The sequence below is a fragment of the Candoia aspera genome, chromosome 3, assembly GCF_035149785.1.
Source record: "Candoia aspera isolate rCanAsp1 chromosome 3, rCanAsp1.hap2, whole genome shotgun sequence".
Taxonomy (NCBI): Eukaryota; Metazoa; Chordata; class Lepidosauria; order Squamata; family Boidae; genus Candoia; species Candoia aspera.
Window position 1 is genome coordinate 104164246 of NC_086155.1, and position 26571 is coordinate 104190816.

Sequence of the window (26571 nt, forward strand, 5' to 3'; positions counted from 1 at the left end):
TCACTTCATAAAATATATACTATATTGATACCTAATATTTATAGTTAGAAAATCAATATTAATAAATTAATAAAATAACAACTAAAGAGAAAGAAAATAATTGCCATACAGAAATGAACTAAGCTAAAAAATACAAGAAATAATGATAACTTAACACTACTAGCACAAAACTATGAACATTATAACTCTACTATACTGTATGTAGGACTCCAAATTAATATTACAACTATAACAGCTGTGATATAGAGAAGATTGGTAGTAATGAAAATTAAAACCTAGATGACTTAGATAATGGCACACTGATGTAAAATTATAGTTTGACCTTTTAATCTACTGTCTCTTGTTGGCTCCTACTAACAGTCAATTTCCAGTGGGTTTTATATGGTGCAGCACAAAACAGCAGCATTATGTATTATAGAGGGATCATAGCCTGAGTAATAAAGTAACATGGGTTTGAGTTGTATGATCAGGAAATCTTCAAAGCAGTGGGGAGATCAGAGCATCTCCAATGTATCCACAGAGTGAACACTGTAGAACACATTAGGTAAGCCTTTGTGTATGTCCTCTGCCGCTTGAGAGAGAGAGAGAGAGAGAGAGAGAGAGAGAGAGAGATGATAGAGCCTCTGAGTCAGTCTTGACTCCTGGCAGCTGCCAAGACTGCAGTTTTCTTAGCATCAATTTTGGAAGTGGTTTGTCAACTGCCTTGTTTCTAAGGCTGAGAGAGAGGTCACCTAGCTGGCTTTGTGCCTAATCAGGACTAGAACTCACAGTCTTCTGGTTTCTAGCCTGGTACCTTATCCACTATACCAAACTGGCTCTCTCAATAGACATAATTAGATAATTGAAATAATTGGCAAGGGAGTAAAATTTATTCGCATTTAAACTTTATAGTCTCATAAAGCATCAATTCAGGTCACAACATTTGAATCATTTCTAAAATAATGATTGCAAATTATTCTTTCAAAATATATTTCTGATATATTCATGCATGTTCCATTGCAGTTACCAAAATCCCAAAATAAGATGGAGTAACACAAACAGTGTTGAAAGATCCATTATGCTACATTCTTTTTTTGTTTATTTTCCATCCCTTTATTATTTTTTAAAAAATAACTCAAGGTGGCAAACATACCTAATGTTCCTTCCTCCTCCTATTTTCCCCACAACAACCACCCTGTGAGGTGGGTTGGGCTGAGAGTGAGTGACTGGCCCAAGGTCACCCAGCTGGCTTTCATGCCTAAGGCGGAACTGGAACTCACAGACTCCTGGTTTCTTGCCCATTGCCTTAACCACTAGCCTAAACTGGCTCTCTTATCATCTTATCATTCTTATCCTTATGACATGGACAAGTATGTTTTTAAACAAGTGTTTGCAGTACAAGTGTTTGCTCACTGTAGACCGGTCAGACTGCCACACTGCAATCTCCCTGGTTCTGTTCCCGCCTCCTCCAAGACAGCTGTTGCCCACACACTTTTATCTACCTAGGCCATGACTTGCTCTTGTTAATCTTGCACTCTTTCCAGGTGCCGTGGAAGACAGACAACAAGCAACAATGAAACTTTGAGCCAACTAAGTTAACTCCCCAGTCAGTCCTTCAACGTCTCCTCCCAGCCATTGTGCTCCTAGGACTTGTTAGCCCTTGTTCATGCATCTTGTCTTTTAGTCAGCTGTGTTGATTAATTTGGCATGTTATTCCCTAAGACTCCACCAAGCAACTCTGCATGGCAGGTTTTGCCAGCTGTAGGAAGAAATATTTTTTTAGTGGCAATTACAATGCCAAAAGTTGAAGAGAAGTTAAGCTAAGCCTCTTGCCTCATCTGGCTGGCTTCGTCGGGAGCTGCCCTCCTAAAATGAAGTGTCTCCAACAGCCAGCTACTATGCTTTTGCCCAAGGGAGGCCAGGATGCATTCAGGAACTATCAGGCAGATAGTAGCAGGCAGAAAGGGATGACGAGGCAGAGCTTGGAATGTTATTCAATTAGACTGAAACCTCATCTGCAGTTTGTAAAAAAATGTCATCAGAGGGACTAAGGGCAGAGGGGAAGGTTCAGATGTTCCCAGAAACTACAACAGGCAGGCATTAGCATGACAAAGGAGCTTACACAACATCAGCAGCTTATCCAAATAATCAAGACCTGAAATATCCTTTAGTTGGACTTTTAACATATCTATTTCTTTAAATATAAAATTAAGTGTTTGAACCCCGCTGGCCTGGAACAGGCCAAGGCTTGACAGGTTCAGCATTTTAAGTTATTCCCCCATCGATCAGGTGCGTGAGGGAAGGTCATAAGCAGAACTGGAGAACAATAACCCGTGATCACTACTTCTTTGTGGCCTTTGTACCTGGAAATAGTATGTATATATTTGCATATGTAAGACATTTGTTTACCAACAATTCTGGTAATCAAGGACTTTTCTGAACTGCCCATTTGCCCCATTGCCAGAACGGTGGGGGGGGGGGGCACGGACTATTTCTGGAGGAGAGAAATATATGGTGTCACCCTCTACTAATCTTCAAAGCAGAGTTTCTCAGCCAGGGTTCCATGGAGCCCTAGGGTTCCTTGAGAGGTCACTAGGGGTTCCCTGGGAGATCACAATGTATTTAAAAAATTATTTCAAATGCGGGCAACTTCACATTAAAAAGGTAAGTTTCATTCTTTATTTTTAGTTTAAGAACACTGTTAATGCAAATATACAGGCCTACATACGAAACAAATATAATAATTTTGTAACTTCTGGCCTGTATTTGAGCTGAATGTGCGAGGGTTCTCCGAGGCCTGAAAAATATTTCAAAGGTTCCTCCAAGTTGTGAAAGGCTGCTTTAAAGTAACTTCAGGGCATGTTTCTCTGCTCTACTTCCGAAGAACGCTTTTCTGTTATGTCACATTGAATGATCCTGTCATTTGGGGTTACGGTGCCTCAGTTAGTTGTAGGCTAATCTCCAGAGTTCATTGGTTGTTTTGACAAGAAAGGACTGCCCCCTTAATTAAACCAATGCTTCTCATATTTCTATACTTCCATTAATCAGTACTGATGAAATAGCATAGTGATTAAGATCTTTGCATAGTATAGAGAAGAAAGCCAGTTCAAAACTTAGCAGACTTGTTTTTATTATAATTTTTCTTTTTCTTTTTTTCTTTTTTCTTTTGAGTAGGTAGCCTTTCCCTGGGCTTTTCTTTGTTTTTGTTTTTAATAAGCCCACAGATTTACTTTTTCACTGTTTTTGCAGTCAAGTAAGGTAGAAGGTTTCATTTCCAGCTCTCAGGTAGACCTTAGGTTTGTCTGGGCTATTTGGAAGCTGGAGGTAAAACTCTTTTACCTCAGGTGACAGGAAAACAGTAAAATGGTAAAATCCTGGACTATAAAACAAAAACAAGCAGGGAAAGTACCTACTTAAGAAAAATAATAATGGCGGGGAGGGGAACCCTTAGGTTTTGAACTGGCATCTTTCTCTATGCTAAGTGAAGCTTTTAACCACCATGCCATTTCAACAGTGCTAGTATAGACACACCAGAGTACATGCTGGAAAGAAGGAAAAAGAATTAAACTGGTTGTTGTGCCTGCATGTATCTGTATTTTGATGTGTCTATATGCATACATACATACATACAATGTATACATACAGACACATATTAATATATGTATGTATGTATGTCCTGGAAGATCCATCCATAAGAAGTAAAGCAATTGCTAATTGTTTTCCTGGAAGAGAAATGTGGAAGGCACATGTTAGTCTGCTGTTCAGACTCAGAACCTGGCAAACTGTTGCCAAAGGGCTTCAGTTCACGCAAGAGGTTCTTAAGCCAATGTAGAGTCAATGTTACGGACCCAGGACAGGAGCATCTTAAATGGTATGCCTAATCTTGTGCCTTATAAATAATTCAGATGAGTGCATATGGATGTGCTGGAAGTATTTTAAATTAAAAATACTTTTGCTTTTGGTGATGGATAATTACTTTTTAAAAAGTCTTTTGTGGTTTCTGTCTAATTACATGAGTCTAATGCAGACGATGAATGTGTGCAAATTTTGGTTATTATACAGAAAGTTTTCAGAACAAAATTCCGAGATTAAAAAAACCAACTGTGGATACGCCCCAGCACCAGCAGTACTGATAACTCTATCCACCATGAACGTATTGGCTTACTTTTTAAAATTGGTGGCTACCCAGCAAAGTGGCGGCATGTGGGTGATTTTGGGGGGGCTCAGAAGCTATGCAGTGTTGGGCCTGTTTATTTATTTACTTACTTTTCTATCCTACCTTGATTATTTTTATAAATAACTCAAGGCGGCAAACATACCTATTACTCCTTCCTCCTCCTATTTTCCCCACAACAACCACCCTGTGAGGTGAGTTGGGCTGACAGAGGGTGACTGGCCCAAGGTCACCCAGCCGGCTTTCATGCCTAAGGTGGGGCTAGAACTCACAGCCTCCTGGTTTCTAGCCCAGCACCTTAACCACTAGACCAAACTGGCTTAGGCCTTGAATGGAGATCACCAGAGAACCCCGAGGTTAAAAGCGAGTCTGGGAAATAGAAGAAAATGGTGACAAACCACTTCTACAATGTTGCCAAGAAAACCTCATGGATGCACCTCCAGACTTGGTAAAAATTGAGCTAAATTGAAAAACTTGGCTTCTTGCAAATGGATGGCTGTCATCATAGATGATGGCATCCATGGTATTTCACATTTATCCTCTTTTAACTCTGTTCAGTTGTTAAAAAAATAGGTGAATTCAACACCTAATCTTTGCCTTCAATACTGTGTATACAATATAATAATAATAATAATAATAATAATAATAATAATAATAATAATAATAATAATAAAAATTAAGCCTCTTTTCTGCCCAACTCTCAATGACTCTGGGCAGCTCACAACAACCAAAGAATTTACAATAAAATCAATAAAAGTTTAAGATCAGATATAGGCATGTTGAAGGCATTTAAGCATTATCATGAAAGCCTGAAGGAAGTGATCCGTGAGTAGGGCTACAGAGAGACATCCTCACGATCTGGAATCCTCATAGCCCAGGACTCTTCACTATTTTTATGGCTGTCTCTAAAACCACATTACTGTACACTGTTTCCTTTAATATAGCAGCCTCCAAAAGTTGCAGTTGGAGTTCCAGTCTCAAGTCCCAACACAACTGAAGGGCATTAGAACAGGGAATAATGTTTTAAGGTCCTGCTTTGTGCTTCATCGTTCCTTTACCCAAGTTCCTTTTGTGTTGTGAAGAGGGGAATGGCTGCATTCACACAACCTACTGAAGTATGAACTCTTAAACGTTGCAGAACCACAAATTTAGGTGACCTCCCATTGAAATAAAACAAATGTATCATTGGGTTAAGACTGGGCAAGAAATAAATATAACGCATATTTAACCATTACATTTTAGTTGTTATACTATAGGGGAGCTTAAACATGGCAGTATGGCAACTGCCCAAAGTGAGTTTTGACAGCTGTTCCCTCTTGGCTGAATAAGTTTTTTTTTTCAAAAAAACTTGTGCCCCCCCCACCTGCAACTCCTGCCTAAACCATACTACTGAAACCACCATGACAAACCAAGCCAAACAATAAGCTATAATATGGTTTCTGTCTTTAGGTGTGGCATGTCATGTGAACACTGCTATGTTTTGTCAGCCAGGATTAACAGCTTGGCATGTTATAGAAACACAGACAACAGCCCTTTGGATTACTGGAATTCTGTGTCACTTTGAAAGCAGCTCCAGAGGGCTGTGTACCTAGTCAGCAAAGCTGAGCTGATTTATTTGCAGCTCAACTTCAGGGTAGTTCAAGCGGCTGTGAAAGGCCTTTTATTTATTTAGAACGGCCATCTCTCTACTGGAGGAAAGTCTGTCCTTGGCCCCCCTCTTAGCTCCTGAGTTTCACTGTAAGAGAAATGTGAGCTTATAGGTTTTGCACCTCTACCTCAACGGCCCAAAGGGAAGGATCAGGGGAGAAAGCAGTAACAGTGTCATCGGGCTTCCTCTCCTCTCCTGAAACCAGTCGGGGGCAGGGGGGTGTCCAATGACTGGCATGTATTTTTCTTCTTTGCTTCCTTTCTCTAGCGTGTGGGATAGAATGTGGCAGTGTGAACTTGAAGAAGGGGGAATCTATTTTAAGACTCAATTTATTAAAGTTATTGTGACCTTTAGAACAGCTACAGGTTTTTTTCAGTCTCCCGTGGAGGCCTGAAAAAACAGGGACCATTTTAATGAACAGCACAGATTCAATGCACACATGAGGTCCAATTTTTTCAGTCTGTTGTTATTCCCAATTATGTTATTGGTGTGTTCAAAGAAGTTCTAATACGTTGCCTTGGTAATGTACATGTCCTTACTCATGACAGTACATTCACCTTAAAACTCAGGAACAGCTCCACCATTTTCCACGTATTTGCTGTAGCCTCCAAACCTTGAGAAATACAGGTAGACCTTGCTTAACAATCACAACTGGGACCAGAATTTTAGTTGCTAAGTGAAGCAGTCATTAAGTGAATCGGACCCAATTTTATGACCTTTTTTGTGGTGGCCGTTAAGTGAACCACATGGTTGTTAAGCAAATCACGCGGTTTTCCATTGATTTTGCTTGCCAGAAGCTGGCCGGGAAGATCAAAAATGGCAGTCACATGACCACGGGACACTGCAACAGTCATGAATGTGAACTGGTTGCCAAACACCCCAATTGTGATCATGTGACCACAGGGATGCTGCAACAATCATGTGAAGACTGGTCATAAGTTGGCTTTTTCAGCACTGTAGTAAGTCCAAACCATCACTAAACGAATGGTCATTAAGCGAGGACTACCTGTATTGGTCTTTGTTTTTCCTAATTCCCAGCTGTCATAGACAAAGACTGAGGAAGGCTGGTTTAGAGCTTTCTACTTCTCCTTATTGTTGAAATGTAACATTTTAGACACGTCAGTGCTTTGGAAGCATTTGTGAAGATGAACTTTGCTCCTTGCTGCATTTTCAGATAGCTGAGAATCCAAGGTAGCAAAAATAAAGCTTCACGTGGGCTAATTTCTTCTCCAAAAGAATTCATTCTGTGCCAAAGTCAGTACCTGGTCTTCAGCCAAAGGACATTCCAAGCCAGGCTGGAAACCTTGGCTGCAGCTGTTGCTTTTCCTTGCAGATTTGAAACCAGTGTTTGTTCCCTCTCTCAGTGATTTAAACCTTGGCCTCTTATCCCCGGCAGCATAGCTGTGGGGACACCTCTACAAAAAAAGTTTTTGTCCTGGCTCTTGGAGATTCAAAATATCTCTTTTGTTCCCCCTGAAGATAGGAGATGGAAACTGAAAACAAATATCAGTGACTTCATTGTTCTTGCTACAGGGCTATACTGGGGTGGAGGTAAAAGTATATTAAAGGTGGGCATCTTCAGCGGGGAAGGGGAGGAAAGGATGAATCATGCATTGTAACATTGGGGCATAAACTCTGTTCCTTTGATATGTGCATCTTGACATTGCAGGCATGTACAATAGAGGCAGAGTTTCTTGTTCTGACGAAGCCTCTAGTTTCAAAGGACATCTGTGGCAGTAAATGTTCTCCCACAAAAATATAAGTCACCTGATAATCATTAATAGCCACTGTTCTCTGGGTAGTGTTCAGATCAAAATTCTTGACCAACAGCCAGGAAGCTGCTTTGGGAACCTCAGAAATAGAGTATGAAGTAGCAAATCCAATGACTGTCTTTTAATATCTGATTGTCTTCAAGAAAATGATACTTCTCATCATAGTTTCATTTAACATTCATCGTAACTCATAGCTAATCAGCTAATCCTGCCTGTATCTAAGAAATCAATTTAAAAACTACTTGGGAGTTCAACTACCCATTAGAAAGAAGCATATGAAGAAGTTTTCATTTCTTTGATTTGTAGAGAAGGAAAAGATTCAACCCATCTTGAAGCCTATAGATCCATCTCTTTATTGAATGTGGATTATAAGCTTTTAACGTTAATTCTTTCTGACACTAAATGGCTTTTTAACTGAAATTATACATCCTGACCAGATGGGCTTTATCTCAAAGAGATATATAAGAAACAATATTAGTTTCTTATATGTCTCTTTGAGATATATTTGTTGTTGATAAGGTAAATCAGAAAAATTAAAAAATGGCCATGAGTTTTCTTGATGATGAAAAATGCCTTTGACAGTTTGGAACCACCTTTTATGTTTGTAGTTTTGAAAAAAAAAAAGGATTGTGGCCCTAACTTTTGTACATGGATACAGAGCATTTATAAAGAGCAAAAAGAACAAATTTTAGTAAATAGTCTTATTTCACAGCAATGTATGAAATCCAAGGGGAGAAGACAAAGGGGTCCCCTTTCTCATTCTTTGTTCTTACTGGCACTGGAAATTCAAGTGCACCAAAATAACAGAATTTCAGGAGTTAAACTAACTGCACAAGAACATAAACTGAAATTATTTGCTGATGATACTGTACTTACTATTGCTCAGCCTAAAGAGACTTTAACATGGCTGATGGAATATGTACAACAATCTGGTTTGATGTCAGGTTCTTGGATTAATAAAGAAAAAACTCAAATGTTGACATGGAATCTGACAGAGAAAGAAAAGCAATGTGTGTACCAAACCACAGGCTTTAACATGATGCTAAGAAGGTTAAATATTCAGGATTTTTCTTGAGTAGAAAGAATAAAGATTTTTTTAAAAATAATTATCTGCCATCTTGGAAAAACGTAACAAATATTTCCAGATGGAAAAAACTAAAATTATCCTGGTTGGAAGATTTGCAGCAGTTAAATAGTCTACCAAGATTTGATTCCTTTTCCAAATGATTTCAGTCTTTATTAAGTTACTAAATGACTGGCATAGACAACTAACAAACTCTAACAAAAGGCCAAGAATTAAACTTAAGAACCTGCAGGAGTTGAGAATGAGGTGGCCTAGAGCCCTTGAATTTCAGACTCTATTATCATGTCAGCTGTTTAACATGGATTTCAGAATGGGTTATATCTCCATATAGTTTTATAACATCAATAGAAAGGGCAGGTCTTCCAGAGGGGCTGCATAGATATATTTGAGCTGATACAGATAGAAATAATTCATAAAAGACCATGCATTAATAAGTGATTTACTAAGAGACTCTGGGAGTTGGATGGCATATAAATTCAGGGTACGCGTACTTAAAAGAAATATAAATTGGGTGATTTAGAAATGGGGTGGCTGGTCTTAGTGTCCCTCTACAGGGCAGCTTGGAAATGGTGACGTCCCAGCCTCCTGGCTACTCTTACCAGTCAAACACAAATGCTGTTTGCAATCTTCTGGCTCCAGGCAGCCATCCAGAGGACAGATGGGGTGATTCCAGGTGTTTTCCTTTTTCCAGAAAAACACTCCTGGGCTTCAGGAAAAACCTGCCTGAGCCTGAAAAAACCACCGCATTGTCAGTTCTGCCCATTGAGCCCACTGGCAGTTGTTCAGTCCGCCATGTCCCCACCAGAAGTCAATTGAGGGCAAGAATTTATTATGGTTAAATATTGCTGGAATATTGCTGTATTAAAAATGATCTCAAGAAAGAAGGAAGGACCTTGAGAAAGATGACAGAATTTGAAATACTTGTATAGAATCAAGATAATCAATTGATGGGACACATCAATAAATTGTTACTGAAATATGACACGGAGACAGGCAAATTAGAAACTGTGTGATAAAATGGGTGCAAAACTTCAAAGATTTGCAGTTAGCCAAAACATAAAGTAACCCTGGAAAGGGAAGAAGGTGTTAGAAAGAAAGTTATTCCTGCCTCGACTCTCTTTGGTATGAGGGAGGGAAGGGAAACCACTGTCAGTCTATCAAGATTGTGATCACCCCTTTGAAGTAGGTCAGGTCAGGAAACAGATTCCACAAGAAATACTGGAACTCTACTCTTTGACATAGGGTATATGTCACAATCTTGAAAGCCTAACAGCATTTTCCTTTCCTTGTACGATGTGAATTTAATTTGCCCATTGTGTGATGCTACAACATAGGATTAGACAGTCTGGCCAACAATTAAGATGATAGAATGAGTTTGCAATCTAATCTAGACAAGTTGGAAGACTGGGTGAAAGGAACAAGATATCAAATGTAAGATAACTACATTTGGGGAGGAAAAAGAGAACTTACATAGAAGATGGGGAATGCAGGGCTTGCAAACACAACATCTGAGAAGGAATTAGGTGTGGTCATTAAAAGCAAACTGAACATGAGTAGCGGTGTGCAACAGCTGCCTGAAAAGTGAATGCCATTCTGGGATGCATTAGAAGAAGCATTGTATCAAAGATGTATGGAGTCCTTATTCACTTCTATTCTGCACTAACAAGCCCACACCTAAAGTTCTGTGTAAAATTCTGGGCACATTCCCAGAATGATATATTGACATGTCAGAATAGTTTCAGAACGGGGTGACAAAAGATGATACAAGGACTTGAAGACATCCATATGAGCACTATCAGAAAGAACATGGAATATTTTATCTTTTATCAATTTTATTGTAATTTCTTTAATTGTGAGCCATCCAGAGTCATTGAGAGTTGGGTGGCATACTACTACTACTACTACTACTACTACTAATAATAATAATAATAATAATGTAATATGTCTGGAGAAAGGAAGATTGAAGAAAGACATGATATCAGTAGTACATAAAAGTGTATATGGTCAGGAATTATTTTCCGCTACCACAGAACCTAGGACCAGAAATAATAAGAATAAGTTGCAGCTACATAGATTTTGTTTAAACAGAAAGTAAAAAACTTCCTGACATTAAGATCTATATACCAGTGGACAGTTTATGTACTAAGATGGTGGGCTCTCCATCTCTGAAGGTTTTTAAGGAGTAGGTTGGACAGCTACCACTCAAGGATGGTTTAATAGGTTTTCCTGCACACTACAGAGAGTTGGACTAGATGATCTTTGTGATACCTTCCATCTCCATAATTTTATGATTCTAAGAAATGAAGGTGATGATTATGATCTAAAAATCCTTATACAACATGAAACCAATCTATTTGAAAGTCCATCTTTTCTAAGGTAAAGGTAAAGATTTCCCTTGACTTTAAGTCCAGTTGTGTCCGACTCTAGGGGGCAGTGCTCATCTCCGTTTCAAAGCCGAAGAGCCGGCGTTTGTCCGTAGACACTTCCGTGGTCATGTGGCCAGCATGACTAAACGGAATGCTGTTACCTGCCCGCTGAAGGGGTACCTATTAATCTACTCACATTTGCATGTTTTTGAACTGCTAGGTTGGCAGGAGCTGGGACTAGCAACGGGAGCTCACCCCGTCATGCGGATTTGAACTGCCAACCTTCTGATCGGCAAGCTCAGCAGCTCAGTGGTTTAACCCGCAGCGCCACCCCATCCCTATGAGCCTCTGTGTGCTTTAAGATCTTGAAGAAATACCCTTCTTTTAATCTCATCACTATCAAGGGTACATACGATGGAACTAAAGAAAGGACCTTCTCACTTGCAGCTCCTACAGGTTGGAATTGTCTGCTAAGAGAAGTCATGCTAGCTCCCTGTTTCCTTTTGCAAGATGAGAAAGACATTTAGCTAGGTGTTTGCCCATCTGCTGTATGTTAGTATTTTAATTGCTCTTCTTTGTAGTGAGTGTTCTTAATTGTTTTAATTGATGTACTTATGTGCAGCTATAATTCCTCTGATTCTTTTCTTATAGCCAATTTGAGCAGTATTTTGAAGGAAAGACAGGATATCAATTAAATACATTTATGAATATTTTCCTTGGCTTCCATCAGTATTAGAGTGATTCTTGGGATCTACATTCAGCATTCCACTCTAATATCTGGGGTATATTCCCAACAGAATATTTCTTAACACTTATTTTCTACTATAAATGAGAAAACACTAATTTCTAACCAAGGAAGCCATTCTAATATATTCTTAAAGACAGGCAGATCAACTTTGGTGATACCTTCCCTTCTTACCTAATCTCATAAACAGCAATATTCAGAGTTGTGGGGTAAGAATACTGAATGGGGATAAAAAGAGACGAGGTATGATATTTATGAGTGCATAGAAATCACAGAACATTTTCTATTGCTGTAGATAAAGTAGTCATGGCGGGGGGAAAAGCTGGAGGTGAAAATACTTCATTTCTTTCAGTACTGTGGAGTTAATCCAAATTTGGCACTCCTGCATGTTCAGAGGTTGTCCCATATACCTCCATTGTTTTATAAGCTGTGGATTTGCCTAACTCCTGTATTTTCCTTGAGGACATATTCTACTAGAATTAAAGGCTAACCAAGAAACCTAACTGGGAGAGTTTTCAGACTCAGGGAGAGGAAATACTCTATGGAGGGCACTGGCTGCTGCAAGATATGAAAAAGGCCATCCATTTAAAATATTGTAGAAATAACAAAAAAAATTTCCAAGATGTGAGAGAAGATGCAATTTTGCCTCAACCTAGCATCAACATTTTGTTTAAAAATCCTCTTCTGAGACGCAACAGAATGTCTTTTCAGCTGTGTTGGCTTAATCATGTTAGGTACTTAGAACTTGTATGAAGACTTGCTCACTTTGCCCTCATGGGCTTCCCAATACGAGTAAGTACAGCCAGCCTCAAATCTGGATAGATGAAGATGACAAAAACACGTAATACAAGAATGTAAGACTAGGGCCTACGATGGGAACTTTGCTGATTTCCTGATGGCGACTGATGCTGCAAAAGACTCTATTTGTAATCTTAATGTTTAAGTTATAATTGCCCTATGACCAATGTATATTTTCTATATACCTTTTTATATTCCCAATTTTAACTATATTTGTAATATGTATGGTGTGCTGCCATATGATAAATAATCTGGACAGGTGAATGCCTAGTGTCTAATTGGCACAAATGACATGAAGATACAATTCTATAATCAAGTAGAGAATACTTCTGGGGAAAAAAAACTCTTCTACCCTTCTACCTTCCTTCCCTGATTCTTCTGCTACTTGCTGCTTTGGCTGGAACCATGTGGCCTCTTATTGAAATACTCTAAATAAAAGACTTGTATTGTGTGATTTTGTGTTTATTGCAATATATTTCATTAATCCCACTCTAGCCAAAAAATGACACTTCCACTGTCACTTTTTGTCATTTTATATGCTATCTGCTGCTGCTTATAATAAACCATTTTGTTTTAGCAGGAGTTTTGCCTAAACCTATCAATTCAAGCCAAGATTAACAAGGAATACTCTGAATATTGACTACAAAGACCAATGTGGCCTTTTGGCTTAGAACTATTCTCTCACCGTTTCTTTTCTTAGGCTTAAAGTACCTTAAGTGGCAATTGTTGAGAAACCATTAGTAAATAAACTTTCCATGTGCAGAAGAAACCATTATAAAGTGCTAAAATCAAATATCTTCATGTTCTTATTGGAATGCCCAGAGGCATTTGATCAATCTTGGAAACATAATGCTAGATTAATTAGACATTGGTTTGATCAAGAAAGTAATTTGGGTAATTAAAGCACACTTGGTCTCCGGTGAGTATTTTTGAAGGGCACTGAAACCTAGATTCACCCAGAATGGACAGCATATGAACAAAGTACTTGATTTTAAAGACTGGTAAACTATTTGGATAATTTATAAATCACTTTATTTACAGACTTTATTCTCTTAAAGTACATCTCAAAATAACAAAGGTATTTACATCGGTGTACACAGAGACTATCCTGGTATATTTTACATTTCAAAATTACAAGAACCTTTTAACACCCTGTATTCTACCAAGCCAAACTGCACAAAGAAGTGCATACATTGGCTGAAATTGGCCTGGAAACCTATATGAGTATGTTATTTACATAAACACATAGGCAGGAGCAGTTGAGTATCTGCGCAGTACAGTATGCATGGAAGAACAGTTCCCCCAAGACAACTCTGCAAAGGTACAGCAAAGGCTCTCCCAAAACTTTTATTTACTCCGATGTGTTACAATTCACCCTTCTTTTCTCCATTAGATTTCAAATGAGCTCAGATGAGTTTTGCCTGTTTATATTGACAATGTACAATTTACAAAGAATTACTTTACAACTGTCAAAACTGTTTTTGCTGCTGGAACGTCAGTCAATTCTGATTAAGTAGCAAACGTGACTGAAAAAAAAAAGGCTTTACTGTGCAGTGTCTTCAAAGGTCTCTGAATGCTGTGCTATGGAATTTCTTTAGTGAATACACACTTTTATTCAAGTATTGCAAAAATGCTAAGGCCACATTTTTGAAGATCATCCATTTGTCCTCCTCCCCCTCACCAAATAGGTGACAAAACCTTGTTAAGTTTTCTGAGAGACTGGAGCATTGAAAAGGCTACAATCCATGGAACCACTTTCCTATTCAAGCCTCCTTTGAAATAAACGGTAATTATACAAGAGCACGTACAATGGCATTCTTGGTGATGCTTTTGCATTTAAATTGAGCTTTAACAGGAAATCTTTAGGATTTTATCTTAAATCTATAGATCAGGAACTGTTCCAAAGGATTGTTGCTCTTTATATTTGCATAAATTTTGGGGTGTGCAATTTTCCTCAATAATTCATTTCTTTAATACAGAATAGAACAGCACCAACAGAGTCCCTACTTTCTAGTTGTGCTATATATTGCTTTCTTTTAGACTCAAAATTGTCAGCATTTTTCTCCGAAGTCAATTCTGGTGGCTGGTCACAATATAATTTCAATATATTCAGGATATACTCTCCAAGACAATAGTGATTCTTTGTCATGATTAAACTCCTCTGTGCTGCTTTATGTCCATTCTGAACTATGATGGAAAAAGGACAACCATCCAAAGAATCCACTCGACACTATGTTAAAATTCACTTTCACATTTAGTATATACAATGGTCATGCCTGTATTTGCATGCAAATAAAAAAGCATTTGGAAAATGACACTCAGATATATGAATTCATGAATCTGTGGGTGACAATAGCATGTGTTACATATTTATACACACACAGGAGCTCTCAAAGTGAGCTAGAGGTATTCTAGTGAATCTCACAAAATGTTTTCAGGTGCATTCTCCAGAATAGATATATGACCCTCCAATCTCACTTGCAGGAATAATTAAGCACTGTAGAAAACTATGATAAGCTGTTCCTGCAAGGTGGTACAAAGGTTGAATCTGGTAGCCATAACCACCCAAATCAACAGGTATTTGAGGGCAAACCTCCAGCCCTTTTTTATGATACAGAACTTCAGTATAACCCCTCCCTAGCAGGAAAAAAAACTGTAGAGGCAATCAATATTTGGGGCCATCTTGGACAGAGGCAGCAGAAAGGGGATTTTGGGAACAGGAATGCATCATTAATGTGTCAGCCTGTTAAGCAAAAGAGGGTTGCCCAGAACAGCTCTTTAAGGCAAGTAGCCATTCACTCTTTCCCCCTCTTACTCACTTTCTCCTTTCATTTTGCAGGTACCCTCTTCACCCAGTCTATTCAGTTGCAAGATGAGATTAGGTAGTTACACTTGAGCCAAAAAGGAATTGCCTTCTCAAGAATCCCAGTGTAACAGCCCTTGAGGGCCTACACCAAATCAGAGATTGTACGACTTTGGTAACAGGCAGTTCAGCTGGTAGATCAATTCAGCTGAAACTTAGTTGAGATGTATGGTATCAGCATTCTGAGGCATCTTTAAGGATAAAGTGAATTCCCAGAACCTGCCACATGCAGTTGTGGGGTAGAAGAAAAATGCCATATAAGGCCTGAATGGATTGCCCTTTCTGGTATATGGAGCTGGTAAGGCAATATTGAAGACCATTCCTCAACACCAAACGATGTGGCTAGACTTTTCCTGGATTCATGTCCAAGTAATCGTTGCCTTACAAAGAATGCTGTAACAGCCACAGTTCTCTCAATTTAAATCTATACCATATGTCAGCCCCTTTACTCCAGGTTTGGTTGCGGTGAAGCCTTTGTACGACTATGGATCACAGCAACAACTTTGAGATAAGCAATATACGGTACATATTACTATTGTTTTAGTAACCTCGGGCATGCCAATATTCTATTTCTATTTTATCAATATAGCTATCAGTTTGGTTGGTGACTTCCCCCCACCTCTTTGCTTGGATAATTCCCTTGATTCTCATAATTTATCTATGTGGGTAAAAAGACATGGCTGGCCCAAAAATGGTAAACCTAAAACTGTTAGAAAATGGCCTCATTTGTTCAAAAATAAAGAAAAAAAACAGCAACTTTGCTTAGGTATTAAACATGCATTAAGAACATTCTGAGGTTCAGTATGAAGTGACACTTAACTCATAGCAGCTTGCTCCACCAGGTTTACAGTTGGCATTTACATGCTAGTAAGTATACGTGCTAGTTATTCTCACTGTCTTTTGTTCCTTTAGCCCTTATAGCAATAATTAATCATCCCAAAGTTACAAATGTGATTCTGTCAATCCACATATGAGAATCTCTGCTTGTATGCCAACAATTTTCTTGTATATTTTCTGGTTAAAAGGAGCTATCTTGGTTGTGTGTTCCTGTGCAAACAGCAAATAAATCACAAGAAGTTTCAAAAGAGGTCAAGACAGTACTGGCAGATGTATGCTTAACTGGAAGACCAAGAAACTAAAGATGAAAGGGAAAAGGGCATAAATTGGTGCATAGAGTCTTTGGAATGCCTCCTCCTATGCTTTGGAATGCTGTCTCTGCTGGGATAAACAGATTTTGAATCCACTCTGATTCAATGTTTCCTCAAGTAATCTAGATTTCAAATTAAGGCATCAGTAGTCAAGCCTAGATTATCTTGTGTTCTCTGGAGAAATCTTTGGGGGCGGGAGAATGGAGGCAGTATGAGCCACACTGTGTTTGACAGTGGTCCCACCCTAACAGTCATGGAAATCTTGGCAGAACGGCTTTTGACATCCTATTTCCATTTCCAAGTACATTAGTTTGATATGCCTCTTCACAATCCGTTTCTACCCCACAATGAAAAACATGCATTTGGATCTTAGTAGACTCTTGTCTCTCTCAGATAGATTGCTTGTACACAGTATGATTCCCCATTTTTATGAGACAGATGCATTCCTAATGTACAGATATTCTGATGTTTTAAATCCTATAGCAGTGCAATCATATAGCACTAGACATTTATTTCTTAGGAGTTATAAAATAAGCTAGAAGAAATGTCACACGCATAAAAAAAACAGGTCCAGAGTCAAGCACTGAGTATCACTCTCTTTGGTACATACATTCCTAACCCTAGCTAGTTCAAGTAATGGTTTTACCAGTACATTACAGTAAGGTGGTAAGCAAGGGAGGAATCAAAGGGATCAATGGCCCGCATTACGTAAGCATTTTTTCCTAACTCTCACATATTAAAATCCTGAGAGAATCCTGAGTACCATTTACTTAGGAGCAGCTGGTGGTTCACTGAGGAAAAACATATATAGTGGAAAAGTAGAAAAATTAGCCCAGATTAATCTTTTAAGCAGTGGAAATAAAAATTTAGCTGAAGAAAAGGAGCATGACTTCTAAAATCCTCATGCATTAATCCAATGACACTAGGTTCATAGTGAGACAGAAAGATGGAAATTACATAAGAGTGAGGAGTAGATGTTTGTTTGGACTGACATATAAATTGTTAAGTCAGTTAAAAGAATTATAAATTACACTTAAAACAAACTAGAACAGCAGTTATTAAAATGAAGAATGTTTACTAATAACTTGAGTTTCCATCATTGGGTACTTGGTGCTCCAACCCAACCATTTACAAACTGCCATATCAAAAGAACAAGTGCCAAGTATTATTGTACATACTGAATTGGCAAAAGCATATTGGGGGAGGGGGAGCCTTTCTGAAAGAAATCCAGTGTAGGAGATCCAAAGGCAGCACAGGAAGAAGAGGTGTTCTGTCACTTCTCAGCCAATCATAAGATCATACTGTACTCCAGTAACAGCATCATTTTGAGAAAAATATAGTTTGATGTTACACAAGCAACAACTTCTGTTTTTCAGTGATCTGATTGAGGAGATCAATAGTCTCTCTAATTAAGGCCTCAAAAATCCCATCTGCTAGTTGCATCTTCACAAACAACTCATCTTCATCATAGTTCACCCACTGAGCCTCTTCCTCATGCAATTCCTGCACCTTAGAATTAGAAAGGGGAGGGAGAAAAGTCACTACCATTAAAATACTGTTCTGTAAACATATATAATAAGAATTATTACTGTAAATCCATATAGCAGGCATTATATAAAAGTCACAATGATCCTTTAGTTTTTTTACAACCCACAGGAAAGAAAGTGAATAACAGTTCCTAAATATATTTAAAACCAAAACATAAAAATCGGACTACAACCATTGCTATCTATGTGGTCACCAAGAGTCAACACTGACTTGATGGCACTCACTCACTCACTCACTTATCAATGACTCTGGCTATTCCAGTAAGCCTGGCTTTGGTGTTACTCATATTCCACTGAAATGACTGTCTACAGTGTTAGTAACTTTAAGCCTACTCATGCTTTGCAACAGTGTCAGCATTATTAAATATCTCCATATCCAATTAAGGATGTGGAGTAACAATTTCCATATGCTCAAGCTCCTCTATCTCCAAAAGTAGCCATTTTGCCATAAAATATTTTTGAAAAAAGTTTTAGCCAGGCTTAGTTCTTTACATATATACATACATATCTATCATGCTACTTGCTTTTGGGGTAAGCAACATTATGCAGAGTGCAAAAAAGGAGTAAGAAACAGAAGGCCAAAGAAATTAAAGGCATGATACACATAAAAAAGGAAGCATACTAAAACTAATTTATATCAACGCCATTCACTACTTCTCCATACCTTCCTTGCTTCCACTATGTCTATATACTACCTTTTGTTCTTTACACTTTTTACCTCTTTGTTTTTCAGGAACTCATCAACTCCAGGCAACCATTAGTTTCTCACTCTTCTTCTTCCTCTCAACCCATGTATTCTTCCTTCATATATTTATTTTGCAATTTGATCTTCGTTCTTAATGTACATTTATACTGGTCACTCACTTTTGTTTTCAGTCCACATTTACTGAGCACCCATACTTTCTTAACCTTGTATCTTCTTGTTTTATCATGCACATTTAAATATCCCATTCCTATGAAATTAAACTTACTTTTATGTTTCTCTTGATTTAGCCAACTCTCATTTCCATATTAGAAAGTGATTAGAAGCACACTTTTCCACTGACATTCATTCTTCACAATAGACCATAGACCTTCTACCACCTCAATTCTCCATCAATTTTCCCATCTGTAATAAACATTTTCCCAACATACACACCTTCATCTCCTTGCCCTAGCTTTTTTTTTTTTTGGCCATTTATGTATAACTCTCAATCATTCACTCCATTTTCTCGGTTAAAAACAGCAAATATTCCTTGTTGTATCATACAGTCTAATATTTGCTGCAAATCATTTGGGTTCTCAACCAACAACAAGGCATCATCTCTTCCAGAAGCATACATATAATTAAGTTATCAAACAACATGTTTTTTACATCACAAGTATATTTATGTATCCATAAATACATTAAACAATAAAACAGCCTTGTCTTACTCCATGCTCAGTGTTGAATCATTAACTAACCATTCATTTTCCTAGATGTTTTACCTCTATCATATACTGCTTTTACCACATTCAGCAACCAACTTTTAACTGGATAGACATGCCAAACATAATAGAAATCTTTTCACTTTATTGCATGTTTTCTTTAAATCAGCACATATACAATAAACTTTCTTTTTCATATTAATCATTACTCAATGACTTCTTGATGAGCAAAAATCTGGTTGGCACATCCACTGCGTGACATAAAACCAGGATAACTTAAATAGTTGAACATTAAAGAGACTATGGAATCACAGTTTATCAGGTATGACAAGCTTCTCCCCAACTGTTAAACTGCAGAGGTGACTGCAGTTGTTGAATCTTGCATGACGGTATTATTATTATTATTATTATATTTTTATTCCACCTTTTTTATATATAACTCAAGGCAGTAAACATACTTAATCTTCCCACCTCCTATTTTCCCCACAGCAACAACCCTGTGAGGTGGGTTGTGCTGAGAGAAGAGTAACTGGCCCAAAGTCACCCAGCCGGCTTTCGTGCCTAAGGCAGGGCTAGAATTCACAGTCTCCTGCTTTTTATGCCACACCGTTAGCACCTCATTACATAAGTTCCAGGGGCACTAGTTTTGAAGCCATCCCAATTCTAGCCTTTCCTGCTTTGGCCAAGAAATGATGATGGATACTTTGGGGCTTGCTATCTACCAATGGCACTGTCCATGCTTCCATCAAACATCATCTGCAACTAGAATATTTCCCATTTCTCTTTCCCGTAAGAGAGAAAGAAAAGACTTTTTTTTCTTAGCTGCTTTCAGTCAAAGCAACTTGTCTTCATCAAACCAGCAGGGATGAGACAGAAAGTAGTAGTAAGTTTTGACTGAGCTAGCAAAACTACCATGTGCTATAGAGCCCCATTGCTTTATATCCATTAAATTTTAAAGAAATCAGGTCTGTGGATTCTATTAAATGTGTTTCATTCCTGGCTCTGATGCAGATTATTTCATTATTATGTTACATGATGAGATTGTTTTCTTTTGTATTTTTTTTATCCTGACTTATGGAGGGGCAATTTTACCATGAGTTGGTTCTGACTAAAGCAGCCTATAAACCCTTGTAAGTAAGTAAGTAAGTAAGTAAATAAATAAATAAATAAATAAATAAAATCCTTAATATATTCTATTTAAAGATCTGAATTTGGAAATGCCTAATTGCAGCTGAAATTTATCCATAGTTTATATGGATACACACAAGAAATATGGCTCTTCATAAGCACAGGAAAGGATATATTTAATCTGCCTGCTGGTGGAATGGAGTTCTCCTCATGCCTACATTTCTTCTGCTTAGGAGTCTGAAAGACATTCTACAGCAGATCTGGGAGAGAAGAACAAGCTAACACCCACTATATTAATAATATTAAATCTAACACAATTTTTTTCTAACCATAAAGGCTGCCAGCTATTTATGTCTGACTACAATGCATACTTGAAAAATAACTACTAACCAGTATGTGATCCACTCTATCCCGTTTTTTGCGTCCAAATTTCATCATTTTCTGCCAGTCTGTTTTATTGTTTGATTCCTTTCTCAAATTTAAAAGCTTTAAGATCTCCGTTGTTATGAAAAGCTAGGATAAAGAAGAAAGAAAAAATAAATAATAAATGCTAACTAAATAAGTTTCCTCTAGCCGCAGCATCATCTCTATGAGCAGCTTTCAGAGGGAAGTGTCATGAGTAAGACTTCTAGTGAGGAGCTAGATATGGCATATAGGCAACAGAAAACACATTGTATTTCTAGGCAATTACAACTATAATAAAGCAACCTGGTAGCCAACTCTAGCAATAACCATGAACTTAATTAAGAATTATGGCAGTGGTTCAACTGTTTTACATTGCAGAGTATAGATAAATGCAGCATCAGGCATTCCTTTGAACTATCCCCAGCCCTGACCCAGTAATCCAGGGACAGCTATCACTAGTTCCTGTACTGGAAGGATCTTCATTCATTATATATTGGTTACCATTCACTGTATTTTTAAAAAAAATATGTTGTATGTTACATCTAACATACATATAAGTTACCTTGTAACTGGAGCAATATTAAATATTAGTGACAATTAAAGCAGCCTTCATTATTTAAGTTTTAAGAAATATAAGCATTCATCCATATCCTGATACAAACTAACACTTAAGTGAAATCAGCAATACAGTAAGAAGAAACCAAAGTGGAAAATTCAGAGGGATGGCATCATATGCACTCACTTTGGAATATGACTGATGGTGCGAGAAAATTAATTTTCAAGTAAAAATGCATAATAAAACTCCACCAGACTTCACACTCTGCCTCAGGTTCTAGATCAGTGGTTCTCAGTGTGGTCTCAGGACCCCTGGGGGTGGCCAAGACCCTTTCAAGGGGTCCACAAAGTCAAATAAATATTTTAAAATTTATCAGTTTTAATTCCTAATACAGTATATATTGATAGATGTAATCCAGATAAACCAAAGCTCTTTGGGGTCCTCAATCATTTTTAAGAATGTAAAGGTATCCTGAGACAAAACTGTTTGAGAACCGCTTTCTAGATAAACTGTTAATTTATTTCTGTAAATCAGTTTAAAGCTCAAGGTATTAATCTTACTCCTACTTTTATTTCTTCAAGATCATTTGGATTTTTTACTCGTCGGAAGTAACCAGAAATGATCCTGCTGGGTTTCATCCATAAGGGCTGATTCAAATTTGGATCTTCTGCAAAGATTTCTCCAAAAATCTCTCTTGTTAAATCAAACACAGCCTTGATAAACGAAAGTAAAAGAAACATTGTATTACTATTTTGTATTATTATAACACTGTATAATTTTTCAAAGAACCAAACAAAAAGACTTATGAAAGTATTTATGCTGAACACTATGCAGCCAGTGGAATATAATTTTGCCTACTACTGCTATTCTTCCCAGCAAAGGATCGTTACCTTGTCGTGGTGCTGGAGCTTGAGCACCTCAATGATGCCATGAGCTAAACCGTGAAGGGCCACCCAAGACGGGAAGGTCATGACAGAGAGGTCAGACTAAATGCGATCCCTGGGGAAGGTAATGGCAACCCACCCCAGTATTCTTGCCATGAAAACTAAATGGATCAGTACAACCAGAGATATGTCGATATACCATCGGAAGGTGAGACCCCCAGGTCGGAAGATGGTCAAAATGCTACTGGGGAGGAACAGAGGATGAGCTCAACTAGCCCCAGACGTGATGACGCAGCTAGCTCAAAGCCGAAAGGACGGCTAGCGGCCGACGGTGCTGGTGGTGAACGGCGAATCCGATGTTCTAAGGATCAACACACCATTGGAACCTGGAATGTAAGATCTATGAGCCAGGGCAAATTGGATGTGGTTATTGGTGAGATGTCAAGATTAAAGATAGACATTCTGGGCGTCAGTGAACTGAAATGGACTGGAATGGGCCACTTCACATCAAATGACCACCAGATCTACTACTGTGGACAAGAGGACCACAGAAGAAATGGAGTAGCCTTCATAATTAATAGTAAAGTGGCTAAAGCAGTGCTTGGATACAACCCAAAAAACGACAGAATGATCTCAATTCGAATTCAGGGCAAGCCATCTAACATCACAGTGATCCAAATATACGCCCCAACCACAAATGCTGAAGAAGCTGAAGTAGAGCAGTTCTATGAGGATCTGCAGCACCTACTGGACAACACGCCTAAAAGAGATGTTATTTTCATCACAGGAGACTGGAATGCTAAGGTGGGCAGTCAAATGACACCTCGAATTACAGGTAAGTATGGCCTGGGAGAACAAAATGAAGCAGGACATAGGCTGATAGAATTTTGCCAAGACAATTCACTCTGCATAACAAACACTCTCTTCCAACAACCTAAGAGACGGCTTTATACATGGACTTCACCAGATGGACAACACCGAAATCAGATTGATTACATCCTTTGCAGCCAAAGGTGGCGGACATCTGTACAGTCGGTAAAAACAAGGCCTGGAGCTGACTGTAGTTCAGATCATGAACTTCTTCTTGCACAATTTAGGATCAGACTAAAGAGATTAGGGAAGACCCACAGATCAGCTAGATATGAGCTCACTAATATTCCTAAGGAATATGCAGTGGAGGTGAAGAATCGATTTAAGGGACTGGACTTAGTAGATAGGGTCCCGGAAGAACTCTGGACAGAAGTCGGCAGCATTGTTCAGGAGGCAGCAACAAAATACATCCCAAAGAAAGAGAAAACCAAGAAGGCAAAATGGCTGTCTGCTGAGACACTAGAAGTAGCCCAAGAAAGAAGGAAAGCAAAAGGCAACAGTGATAGGGGGAGATATGCCCAATTAAATGCAAAATTCCAGAGGTTAGCCAGAAGAGATAAGGAATTATTTTTAAACAAGCAATGCGCGGAAGTGGAAGAAGACAATAGAATAGGAAGGACAAGAGACCTCTTCCAGAAAATTAGAAACATTGGAGGTAAATTCCAAGCAAAAATGGGTATGATCAAAAACAAAGATGGCAAGGACCTAACAGAAGAAGAAGAGATCAAGAAAAGGTGGCAAGAATATACAGAAGACCTGTATAGGAAGGATAACAATATCGGGGATAGCTTTGACGGTGTGGTCAGTGAGCTAGAGCCAGACATCCTGAAGAGTGAGGTTGAGTGGGCCTTAAGAAGCATTGCTAATAACAAGGCAACAGGAGACGACGGCATCCCAGCTGAACTGTTCAAAATCTTGCAAGATGATGCTGTCAAGGTAATGCATGCTATATGCCAGCAAATTTGGAAAACACAAGAATGGCCATCAGACTGGAAAAAATCAACTTATATCCCCATACCAAAAAAGGGAAACACTAAAGAATGTTCAAACTATCGAACAGTGGCACTCATTTCACATGCCAGTAAGGTAATGCTCAAGATCCTGCAAGGTAGACTTCAGCACTTCATGGAGCGAGAATTGCCAGATGTACAAGCTGGGTTTAGAAAAGGCAGAGGAACTAGAGACCAAATTGCCAATATCCGCTGGATAATGGAAAAAGCCAGGGAGTTTCAGAAAAACATCTATTTCTGTTTTATTGACTATTCTAAAGCCTTTGATTGTGTGGACCATAACAAATTGTGGCAAGTTCTTAGTGGTATGGGGATACCAAGTCATCTTGTCTGCCTCCTGAAGAATCTGTATAACGACCAAGTAGCAACAGTAAGAACAGATCACGGAACAACAGACTGGTTTACGATTGGGAAAGGAGTACGGCAGGGCTGTATCCTCTCACCCTACCTATTCAACTTGTATGCAGAACACATCATGCGACAAGCTGGCCTTGAGGAATCCAAGGCTGGAGTTAAAATCTCTGGAAGAAACATTAACAATCTCAGATATGCAGATGATACCACTTTGATGGCTGAAAGCGAAGAGGAACTGAGGAGCCTTATGATGAAGGTGAAAGAAGAAAGTGCAAAAGCTGGTTTGCAGCTAAACCTCAAAAAAACCAAGATTATGGCAACCAGCTTGATTGATAACTGGCAAATAGAGGGAGAAAATGTAGAAGCAGTGAAAGACTTTGTATTCCTAGGTGCGAAGATTACTGCAGATGCTGACTGCAGTCAGGAAATCAGAAGACGCTTAATCCTTGGAAGAAGAGCAATGACAAATCTCGATAAAATAGTTAAGAGCAGAGACATCACACTGACAACAAAGGCCCGCATAGTTAAAGCAATGGTGTTCCCTGTAGTAACATATGGCTGCGAGAGCTGGACCATAAGGAAGGCTGAGCGAAGGAAGATCGATGCTTTTGAACTGTGGTGTTGGAGGAAAATTCTGAGAGTGCCTTGGACTGCACGAAGATCAAACCAGTCCATCCTCCAGGAAATAAAGCCAGACTGCTCACTTGAGGGAATGATATTAAAGGCAAAACTGAAATACTTTGGCCACATAATGAGAAGACAGGACACCCTGGAGAAGGTGCTGATGCTAGGGAGAGTGGAGGGCAAAAGGAAGAGGGGCCGACCAAGGGCAAGGTGGATGGATGATATTCTAGAGGTGACGGACTCGTCCCTGAGGGAGCTGGGGGTGTTGACGACCGACAGGAAGCTCTGGCGTGGGCTGGTCCATGAAGTCACGAAGAGTCGGAAGCGACTAAACAAATAAACAACAAAAACTGCTATTCTTAGGGCCATGGTCTTTAATGTGGGATATAGAGCTTCCTAAAAAGGTAAACTGTTTCTAGGGTTTTAAAAAAATACTCCATCCCCTTCTCTCTTTTTCTCACTTAATTGTATCTGCCTTCCACAACACAGCATACCTTGTTTTCTATCATTAATCATGCCAAAAGAGCACTCCTTCTATTTTTTAAAAATTGGGACTCCTTTTGTACATTTCCTTTATTTTCATACATTTCACTAGAATTTGAGATAATTGCCATACCTGTTTGTAGATCTGTTTACTAACAGTTTCAATGTCATCGTGTTTGGGGGGTTCATTCATGTCTCTGGGAAAGCTGAGAGCCTGAAGATCATGCCCCAACTCTTTGCATTTCCATAGCTTCTCAGCTGCTGCATGCACCAACTCCTCCACCTCTTCTGCAACATATGGTACAGCCAAGGGTTCTTCACATGGCTTTGGGGACACTTTTGGCAGTTCAGTCTTAGGTAATACTGTTGATTCTTCAGCTTGTTTTTGAGGGAGCTTGTGTGAACTCAAGCCAAAATCCTCATCAAACCAATCTTGGTCATCTCCTAACACACTCAGAAACTCCCGGCTAAGCTCCAGTTCCGCCAGCCTCTTGGCAAGTTCTTCCTGTCCACTGGCACCAAATACAGGACTTTCCTGAATAATAAGAAAGTGATTATTACTTAGAACATTAAGTCTTCCCTGCACTATGCTCCAGTTTTTGATATGTATTAGCCATTAACACTTTGAGATTTAATGGTAGATAATCACATTTTCAGTTGTTAGACTCTTTTTTGTTCTTAGGATGCAGGAAAGTGAGAGATAGAAAAATTCAAGAATTTTAACAA

The 26571-nt window shown here is 38.7% G+C and overlaps 1 protein-coding gene across 2 annotated transcripts in view; it reads right to left on the reverse strand.

Moving 5' to 3' along the window:
* Positions 1–13581: 13581 nt before the first annotated feature.
* The window catches only part of CEP350 (centrosomal protein 350), a 100050-nt gene continuing 87060 nt past the window's right edge, over positions 13582–26571 (reverse strand). Inside the window, exons 35-38 of one of the 2 annotated variants that reach the window (XM_063298461.1) lie at positions 25979–26380; positions 22187–22333; positions 21050–21172; positions 13582–18086 (exon numbers count right to left, since the gene is read on the reverse strand). In XM_063298461.1, coding sequence (XP_063154531.1) covers positions 17925–18086; positions 21050–21172; positions 22187–22333; positions 25979–26380 — 834 coding nt within the window. In that variant the 3' untranslated portion in view covers positions 13582–17924. Of the gene's footprint in view, positions 18087–21049; positions 21173–22180; positions 22334–25978; positions 26381–26571 lie in introns of both variants that reach the window. The other variant, XM_063298460.1, reaches the window with a different exon arrangement.